Source organism: Anopheles merus, chromosome 3R (assembly GCF_017562075.2).
Source record: "Anopheles merus strain MAF chromosome 3R, AmerM5.1, whole genome shotgun sequence".
Taxonomy (NCBI): Eukaryota; Metazoa; Arthropoda; class Insecta; order Diptera; family Culicidae; genus Anopheles; species Anopheles merus.
In genome coordinates, this window is record NC_054084.1 from 40,751,065 (window position 1) to 40,760,815 (window position 9,751).

General features: G+C 47.5%; 4 protein-coding genes across 18 annotated transcripts in view; 2 read left to right on the forward strand and 2 right to left on the reverse strand.

Annotated features, from left to right (window-relative positions):
* The window catches only part of LOC121597742 (sodium bicarbonate cotransporter 3), a 37,385-nt gene extending 34,076 nt beyond the window's left edge, over nucleotides 1-3,309 (forward strand). For 14 of the 15 annotated variants that reach the window (XM_041923765.1, XM_041923762.1, XM_041923763.1 and 11 more), the window contains 2 exons: nucleotides 713-815; nucleotides 2,459-3,309. In XM_041923765.1, the coding sequence (XP_041779699.1) occupies nucleotides 713-815; nucleotides 2,459-2,635 (280 nt within the window). In that variant the 3' untranslated portion in view covers nucleotides 2,636-3,309. Of the gene's footprint in view, nucleotides 1-712; nucleotides 1,226-2,458 lie in introns of all 15 variants that reach the window. The other variant, XR_006005463.1, reaches the window with a different exon arrangement.
* On the reverse strand, nucleotides 3,296-5,941 carry LOC121597743 (elongation factor G, mitochondrial). Its single transcript, XM_041923775.1, has 2 exons — nucleotides 5,751-5,941; nucleotides 3,296-5,637 (listed from the first exon to the last, which is right to left on the reverse strand). Exons 1-2 carry the CDS (start codon nucleotides 5,811-5,813, stop codon nucleotides 3,466-3,468), a joined length of 2,235 nt encoding a protein of 744 aa, XP_041779709.1. The 5' UTR covers nucleotides 5,814-5,941; the 3' UTR covers nucleotides 3,296-3,465.
* A 277-nt stretch (nucleotides 5,942-6,218) lies between these two features.
* Nucleotides 6,219-7,325, forward strand: LOC121597745 (thioredoxin domain-containing protein 17). The gene is made up of 3 exons (XM_041923777.1): nucleotides 6,219-6,566; nucleotides 6,766-6,844; nucleotides 6,947-7,325. The coding sequence occupies exons 1-3, from the start codon at nucleotides 6,392-6,394 to the stop codon at nucleotides 7,098-7,100; spliced, it is 408 nt and encodes a 135-aa protein (XP_041779711.1). The 5' UTR covers nucleotides 6,219-6,391; the 3' UTR covers nucleotides 7,101-7,325.
* LOC121597744 (vacuolar protein sorting-associated protein 52 homolog) lies at nucleotides 7,245-9,740 on the reverse strand. The gene is made up of 4 exons (XM_041923776.1): nucleotides 8,486-9,740; nucleotides 8,289-8,407; nucleotides 8,102-8,222; nucleotides 7,245-8,015 (listed from the first exon to the last, which is right to left on the reverse strand). Exons 1-4 carry the CDS (start codon nucleotides 9,596-9,598, stop codon nucleotides 7,386-7,388), a joined length of 1,983 nt encoding a protein of 660 aa, XP_041779710.1. The 5' UTR covers nucleotides 9,599-9,740; the 3' UTR covers nucleotides 7,245-7,385.
* Nucleotides 9,741-9,751: the final 11 nt, after the last annotated feature.

Genomic DNA, 9,751 nt, shown 5'->3' on the forward strand with positions numbered 1-9,751 from the left:
CAGCGGAACGAAAGAGAGCGAACATAATGCAGAAGCGGCATCGTCTCTAGTGATTGGAAAAATGAAGTTTTCTGGAATCGATTCCTGATGGTACATTCGGAATCAGTTTCTGGAATCGATTTCGGAATAGGTTCTAGAATCGATATCGGCTCCGGAATCGGTTTTAGAATTGGTTCCGGAATCGAAATCGGTTCCGGAATCGAAATCGGTTCCAGAATCGAAATCGGCTCTGGAATTGGAATCGGCTCTGGAATTGGAATCGGCTCTGGAATTAGAATTGGCCCCGAAATCAGAATCGGTTTCGTAATGGAGTCGGTTTCGGCATCTCCATAAAAATTAGCATTTGTATGCAATGATACTACGTATTGATAACCGCTATCAAAATTTACTTGTAAACGATCCATGGATCGCATGGAGATTCCCGGGCAGATTTCGTTTCTGAAACTTATTTCCATTCAAGAACTGATTCTCATTCTGGAGCTCATTCCATTTCTGAAGTCAATCCTGATTCCGTTATCGGGGCAAATTGATATTCCAGGAGACAACTCCGAAATCAGTTGCGGATTCATGTGAATCTGAAAAGTTTCATAAATCTTTTGATATACGATTCGAGATTCGAATCACTCGTCACTAAAGATTAACATAATTAAATCAGAAAAAATCATGAAGCACTAACCTTAACTACTCTACATCTTTCTCTCACTCATTGCAGGTCGAAATTGAGTGAAACTGAAAAAAGACTGTCCACCATGCGGGAGGAAGATGAGGTGGCGGATGAACCGAGTCGTCAATTAAGTCACCAGAAGAGGACACAGGTCTAACGATTTTTCGCACGTTTCGCTGGCTCATGTGTCTGTGCTTGGTCTGTCTGTGTGTCTATCTGTATGTGTGCGTTTAGTACCTAAATTTTAAGTTCAGCGCCATTATCCATTGCATTCAAGAGCATCCTTGTGTTAGAAGTCCCGGCTTTAGCAAAGTATACCAACACAAGATACTAACAAACTACTCCATTCCTTTTAAGTGAAGACGCTAGAAAGAGAGAGAGCGAGATGAAGAAAAGAAGTTCACTACAAACACAGATCGTTTAGAGCACCTTCACGGATATCCACATAAACACAGCACATACACACCAACACAGGCCGCTGAAACCTGGCGATCAATATTAACATCCGACCACCTCGTTACACCCTCTAAGTATTAAAATCAGTCCGACTTTGTGGAAATTGTACGTAACTGCATCCCGTGGATGGTTTTCGTGAATTATTAATGTGAAATTAGCAACAGTTTGGATTCGATTGAAATATTCTTGCAATAGATCAGCGCAGTTTTGGATGAAAATGGATGGCTTTCAAGTAGGCAATACACTAGAGCGTGCTGATTTAGTTGCTAGTAGTGCATTTTAAACAAACAAATAGCGAAGGCTTGCATAAATAAGGCTACCATTTTACAGGGTTTCCCACGATTTATTGGTTGGTTCTCATCAATTTTTTATGGGCTCCCATATTTTTTTGGTGCGTTTCCATGATTTTTTGGCCGATTCCCAGATTTTTTTGGTCCAATTGTATTGATATCCAACCGGAAAATATCAATAAATTATGGGAACGAACCAAAAATCTATGGGATACGATCAAAAAATCCTGGGAACACACCAAAAAATCATAGGAACTGACCAATGAATCGTGGGTAACCCTGTAATTCACATTGTTTCATTGCATATTTACATTGCATTGTAATAAAAATGGGAATTTCAATATTTCGTTCCATTTGCACTGCATAACAAGATGTTAATCAGTTGTACAATTTAAACGTTTAATGCACATCACTGTACTTCCGACTCTGACGATCACCATTACACTGTTTTTCGAGTCATTTTCCAATGTTAGCTACATTATTCAACAAAAAATACATATTTTTAAACAGCATAGATATCACAAATGTGTAACTGCTGTTGAAAAATATCCCGCGAGCGTTGAATAATTATGTTTACATTGGAAACTGACCTCCAGAGACCTGTGTAAGACATGCACCCTTTGTTGATAGATATTTTATTCAAAATTATGTTAAATGTTTCATAGAAGGAAATAATTTAAATCCATTTTTACCATTACTTCATTGTTGAAAACCTACCTAAACGTAAAATAGTATTGTGCTTCATAGTTTAGCACACACTTAGAGCGTAGTGTGGAAACCAATTTCGTCCCTTTTTCGTACACTGTGACGTCCAGTAAAACAAAATAGAGAAAAAAAATGCAAATCATTCAACTACCATAGTAACCCACCCGATTGCTACCATTACGTATTATTATTAACACTATTAGTATTAGCGCTAGGTTCGTGTAAAACCCTTTGCGCGTTACTCATTGTTCGCTCGTTACCACGTGTCCAGCCATTACACTACACGCGTTGTTTGTAACTCTAAAATCGGCCTACCCCAAAAACAAATCAATAATTATTACAGAAAATGAAGCGCGAGTTTTGGATGAACTCCCGGTCGGGTAGCAGCAATGGTCGTGCCAATAGCAATAATAGCGCCAGCAGTACCACCGCCGCCGCCGGAGGAAAGATCGTTTGCGCCGAGGAGTCTGCTGCGCAAAGCCGCGGAAGCAACAAGAGTGCTTCCGAGACGCAGGTGTAAAATGGGATGTTTTAAAAGCCACGTTATAGGTATTGTTGGGGTTTTTTGTAGTATCAAATGGAGAGAGAGAGAGAGATAGAGAGAGAGAGAGAGAGAAAGAGAGAGGAATAAAAAGAGAGAAATAGATAAAAAGCACCATGGATCCTTTTACAGATCGATTAGACAAATTTGTACGAGATTACAGGAAAGGAAGTTGAGAAGTGTGCTTTAGGCGGCATGCAGGTGAGATCTTCGGTACATACCGCAGGAGTTCCAGAGTTTCTGGCGAATAATAGCCGACTAGACAATTTATCTACCCTCCTAAACATGTATTCTTTGCAGGATACACTTTTTAAATACACAAATTTACAACCCAAAAGACTATAGCAAAAGGACGAAAGAGAGAGAGAGGGAAAGAGAGAAAGCATGAGAGGTTGAGGTAGAGAGAAAAAGTGGGTGAGCGAATCGAACAGGAAGAGTCAATCAACCCCATCAGCATTTGTGAGTGTGAGGTTTAGCATTTTTCTAGAACGTAAGGCACATTCTATAATACAAACAAAAGAAACCCGGCTTTTCTGACCCACCCCTACTTTCTGTCTAGGACAATTTGCAAAACCATGTAAAACTAAAATTCCAATGGATAAATCAATATCACACTGGTAATAAAAATCACACATTTATAATAAGGTTAATAAGGATCGCTTTTTTAATGATTTATTTCTCCCCTGTTGCGGGGGAATTCCGTCGTGTACCAAATAATGTCGCCTTAAATAATGTTTAAACTTAACACACTCGAATTATTTACAGATTGATTACTTCCACGATCTCTCCCCCACATACACACCACATTTTTAGTTCTTCTTCTTCTGCTTCTTGTCGACCACCAGGCCCTGCGACACCTGATACTCGTGGCAAAGCTTTTCCTGCACCTCGGGCATACAGGGCGAGTAGCGGCTGTACTCCATGCTAAATTCACCCTTGCCCTGCGTGCTCGAGCGCAGCTCACCTGCGTACCCGAACATGTCGTTTAGCGGCACCTCCGCGTACACGGTAAACCAACCCTCGGCACCCTCCGTACCCGTAATGATACCGTGCCGCTTGTTCAGCTGCCCAATCACCGTGCCCTGGAACTCTTCCGGTGCCGTCACCTCCACCATCATGATCGGTTCCAGTATCTGCCAGCTACCGTTTTCGAACACACTCTTGATGGCGCCTTGGGCCGCCAGCATGAACGCAAGTTCGCTCGAGTCTACGATGTGGTGGGCACCGTCCTGTAGGCGGAACTTAATGCCGGACAGCTTGTGGCCCGATAGGAGACCCTTTTCCGCCATCTGGCGGAATCCTTTCTCGATACCGGGGATGAACTGTTTCGGCACATTCGTGCCCATCGTTTCGTCCACGAACTCGATCGTGGTGTTTTGGTGCGGTGGCAGCGGTTCCAGTATTCCCGAAACGCGCGCATACTGTCCTTGCCCGCCGGACTGCTTCTTGTGCAGATAGTCAAACTCGCACGGTCCGATGAGCGTTTCGCGGAACGCTACCTTGGGCTTGCCGAGCGTTACCGGACAGTTGTACTCGCGCTCCATGCGCTGGGCGTAGATTTCGAGATGCAGCTCACCCATACCCGAGACGAGCGTTTCCTTTACGTCCGCGTCGTACTCAAAGTGGAACGTTGGATCTTCCTTGGTGAAGCGCGCGATCGCTTTGGCGAAGTTGTCACGATCCTTCGAGTTGGTCGGTTTGATTGCCATCGACACGACCGGATCGGGTACGAAAATCGATTCCATCGACAGTTCCAGCTTCGGATTGGTCACGAACGTATCACCCGATGCACAGTCGACACCGAACAGTGCGAAAATGTCCCCAGCGTACACCTCGTTCACGTCCTCCATTTGGTTGGAGTGTAGCCGGACCAGCCGCGCCAGGCGAATCTTTTTGCCCGACCGTGTGTTGAAAATGTTGTCGCCCTTGCGCAGCACGCCCTGGTAGCAGCGCAGATAGGTCAGCTGACCGAACCGGCCAGCCTCCAGCTTGAACGCTAACCCAACGAACGGATCCTTTCCATCGCGAGCCGGATTCAGCGGCACCTTCTGCGGTTCTTCGTCCTTCTTCTCGACCAGCGCCACATTCTCGACCTCTCCCGGGTGGGGCAGATAGTCCAGCACCGCATCCAGCAGCGGCTGGACGCCTTTATTCTTCAGCGCCGTACCGACGAGCACCGGCGTAAAGGCACGCTTCAGCGTCGATCGTCGAATCGCACCCATGATGTCGTCCACCGTCGCCTCCCGCTCTTCCAGGAACAGTTCGCCAATCTTTTCATCCACGTTCGATAAATGTTCGATCAGTTCCTGCCTCCGTTCCGCGCTCTCCGTTCGCATATCGGCCGGAATTTCATCCTCCCGTATTTTCAGCCCGTACGGTTCCTCGAAGTACAGTGCACGCTGTTTGACGAGATCGATCACACCCTTGCAGTTACTTTCCACCCCAATCGGCAACTGCACGAACGCTGCGTTGTGGTTCAGCTTGGAGCGCATCTGGCCCAGCACCCGGTACGGATTGGCCCCGGACCGGTCGAGCTTGTTGATGAACGCCAAGCACGGCACATTGTAGCGCTTCATCTGCCGGTTCACGGTGAGCGTTTGGCTCTGGACACCGCCGACACTGCACAGCACCAGCACAGCCCCGTCCAGCACGCGCAGGGCACGCTCCACCTCGACCGTAAAGTCGACGTGCCCGGGCGTATCGATGATGTTGATGTTGTGATCCTTCCAGATCGTGTACGTTGCAGCCGACTGGATCGTGATGCCGCGCTGCCGCTCCAGCTCCATCGAGTCCATCGTAGCGCCCACATTGTCTTTGCCCTTCACCTCGTGCATCTCCTTGATGCGCCCGGTGTAGAACAGGATGCGCTCGGTCAGCGTCGTCTTGCCGCTGTCGATGTGTGCCGAGATGCCGATGTTGCGAATCTTTTCCAGCTGCTTGTGCTCCGCAAACGTTGCATGGCTGGAGAATGATTTCACGTTCTGCGCGCCGGGCACAACGGGGACGAGACGGAATGGAAATTATATAATCTCGCAATGGAAATTGTGAACCCACCCTACCCTTTCAATGATGAAAAATGAGACAGGAAACATACCTCCAGAAACGATTTAGCGGCAGCTAGCGAGCAGCGCGAACGTATCAAATTGCTGATAGTCATCTTGTCTGGGATTCGATCGGCAAAGAAAACTTATCGAAAACTGCGCTCGCTTTACGCAATTTGGGATAATACCGGCACCACCTTGCACCAAGGAACAAGACAAAACAACAAACCGCATGCGACAAACGTCAAAATCACCAGGGGTTGCCCAAATAACAAATCATCACTGTACCTGGCCAAGGTGTATAGATAGCTCAAGATGAGACCATTTCAATTTGCACTCATTTAATTTCTCAGTACTATTCTGCTGTTTGTTTTGCGGCTTATTCAGTGGTTAAAATATATTAAAACAACTGAAATAGTAGAAAAATTCCCCAAAATTAAAAAAAGAGAAAAATACCAGGCCACACTTCAAACTCCTTGACGGCATTGACAACTCTTCCAGTAACCCTGCAACGAAACGAACAGCCTTCATTCCCCCATAAAAACAACAGAAAGTGGTTGCCCTTCCCAGCAGTGTGTTACGGTTGCACAACAAAAGGAGTGTTCTCTGTGTATCCTGCGATAGGGATAAACATAAGCTAAAAAGTGTTAAAAAGTGCCTTCGCATCAATATCCCATTCCGTTTCCCCTAGTGAATGCGTGCTAGTCTTGTGCGGTTTGCAAAGATGGTAGTAAAGCATAAGGTGACCGGGTACGAGGAGTTCACGAAGCTGGCCGAAAGTTTGGAAAGCACCGGCGAACCGGTGCACATTCTGTTCACCGGCAGCAAGGATGAGAACGGGGAAAGCTGGTGTCCGTACTGTGTGAAGGGTAAGTGGATGTGGGCTTCGGGCCTGGCTATCCGACCGCTACAACCGCTCTCCACCAACCATCATCATCATGAAGCACGCAGATAAGATTAATCATTGATGAATGTCTCCCGGAGGAATCGATATGCCCGTACCTAGCGGACGTTGATGGGACACCGTAGTCGCTTATCAATTTGTCTGTGGCTCTTTTTTCCATACAGCCGCACCTGTCGTCACGAAGGCGCTGGAATCTGCGCCGGAAAAGAGCCATTTCATCACGGTAGAAATCGAGCGTCCATTGTGAGTAAACGCGCAAAGCGGAAGTAGGCAGTGCGGGATGTGATGTCACCCACGGGAATGACGGTGCACATTTGCTCATCCGCTTTATGTTTTTACTTTTAGCTGGAAAGATCTGAACTGCCCGTACCGTAAGGATCCACGGACCCATCTGGTGTTTCTGCCTACGCTGCTGCGATGGCGATCGCCCCAGCGCCTGGACGGTTCCCAGTGTGCCAACGCTGATCTGGTTGATATGTTGTTCCAGGATGAAGACTAGAGAGAGACAGAGCGAGCGAGGCGACCATGTTCCGGAATGTGTAAAGTTACAAGGAGTTTATTACGAAAATCATTTTTGAAACACGTTGCTGCTGCAGCGTGACCAATCTCTCGCCTACGGCCACGTCCTTTTCGGTGCAATAGGTTTTGTGTGTCCTTGTATTTTTTATTCCACCATACAACCAATAATAAATAAACAAAATGAAGTACGTAAGTCATCGCTCTAGCTAATGTGTATGCTACTATATGGTAATGTTTCCGAAAACACAATCCTGCTTGCTCTCGTCTAGAAGTTGCTCTTGTACTTCTTCACCTCGATCATTATCACATGAATGTTTACCAGCTGTGCCCGCGCATTCGGTGTCAGCAGTTTGTAGAACTTGTGATAGTATTGCACGAGCTGGGACAGCGCAAGCTGCAGCAGCTGCGACCCGGTCAACAGCGATGGGAATGATAGAAAAACCTCACGGTTAAGCTCCTCGAGCGACTTCTTCCAGTTGGCACTAAAGTTTGCCACCAGCTGTAACGAACGGCGCTCCTGGCGCTTCAGCTCCTCCGTCTGCTCCTTATCGCGCATCTGCTCACAGTCCTTCACGAACTGTATGATGCCACCCAGATGGGGCGCTAGAATTTCCTCCACATACTCGGCACTCCGCGTGCTCAGCAATTCGCGGAACGCTTCCGCCTCCTTCGAGTTGTCTCGCGTGCGTTCCATCAGCACACCGAGCACCAGATCGTAGTTGTTAATTAGATAGATCAGCTGTTCCTTGCGCGTGGTGAAAATGGCCGCCATACGCAGCATAAAACACTTTACCTCTTCCTGCAGTTCGAGCAGCATGTGGCTAACCAGCTCGTTCGGGAAGTTTTCCGTAATGCCCACGATGGCGGCAGAAAATTCCGCGTACCGGCGCGTTATCTGAAACGGTAAATTGAAATAGTTCGTGTAAGACGGGGGCCATCCACATGCCAATGCCAATCCGATCCAACCGATCGGCCGCTTACATAGTGTGGTCCAGTTTCTTTGGGGAATTTGGTCGGATCACAGTCCTGGATGCTTTGAATGTTCATACGAAACACCTGCTCAAATCGGGGCCAGATCACAGCATGCAAGTTGTCCCAATATCTTAAAAAAGAGAATCATTCAATTGATTATTAATTGTACTCCGAGATAAGAGAATGCTGCTCATACTTATCCAACGCTGGAACGCATCTTTTGTGGCACATCAGCTGATACCGGAAGCATAGCTGGATGCACAGGAACAGTGCTATCGTATCGTAACAATCTTGCACGTAGGTTTCCAGATTTTTCTATAAAAAGATGCATCAAAATGACAAAAATGGGTTTAATATCACAACACAACAGACGCTTCGGCACGTTTTCCTTACAATTAACAGTGCGGTCGTTTTTCCCATGATCTGATTAAACAGCTCCTGTGCCTGCGCTCCCCGCACGATGAAAAAGTCCGTCACAAACAGATACTCCCGGCAGGCATTGTCCACCAGGGCGTACTGCTCCGACCGGAACAGGGCTTCGTAAGCGTACCGGAACTTTTGCTGCGCGTGCGGCACAATGATCGGTGCCTCGAGCTGCTGATTAAGTACTTCGCCCCGGTCGCCGATCGAAAACACCGTGCTCTTGTTCTTCAGCGAGCTCGTCTTGGAAAAGATACCCTTCGGCCCGGAATCATCCAGCCCCATCAGATCGTCCTTCGATACGGCTTCCTCGAACTTGAGCGAGCCCAGCCGCGTCGAGTAGCTCTTAAAGTAGCTGTAGTAAATCTTGCTCATCGTGTCGACGTACTCGTTGCAGATCTCCTGCGCCACGGTCCGCTCGTTCGACAGAATAAACTCGAAGAAAAACTTGTACTTTAGCATCGCATTCTGTGGAATCTGATAGTTGGCCATCGGTTTGCGGAACTTGTAGATCTGCTCCATCAGGTAGAGGCGCAGCTTGCTCATCGCTTTAATCTTCAGCTTCTGCAGCACGTCGCTCACGTCCTGCGACGATTTGCTCTCCTTAAAGTTAAGCTCCTTCATCAGGTTCAGCTTGTGGTTTAGCTCGTTCAGATGCGCCACAAACTCTTTCTCCGTCACCGGGCTGTCCATGATGCAGCTGACCATCTCCTCCGGCACGGCCATATCCTCGATGAACTGCGAGATTTGCGCCCGTATCGACTGACGGTTGGTGAGCTGCACCGACATCGAGACGGACTTTTTCTGCAGCGACGTGATTTCGGTGCTGATGTTGTTCAGCGCATCCTGTATGTCCATCAGCATCGACTCCATCCGCTCCAGTATGTTCGACGTGTTGCCGATCTGGTTGTGCAGGTTGGCAATGTTTTGGCTTTCCTTGATGTAATCATCGATAGACCGATTCTCCACCTCCTTGAACTCCTTCTCGATCTGGGCCGCATACTGGCGCAGATCCGTGCCCGTTTTGAGAATCTCCTGCACCTCATCGTCCTCGATCTGTTCGCCGATCAGGACCGCCTCAGCCATTGTGATTTTAAATCTCCGCAGCAACACCACCACCAGCTGATAACACAAAACAAATATGCTAGGAATTTATCTTTTGTTGATTGTGGGATGAAAACTGTGCCATAATTTGTGCCCTCCCCCTCCTGAATACATTCCAACTGCCAACGCATGACA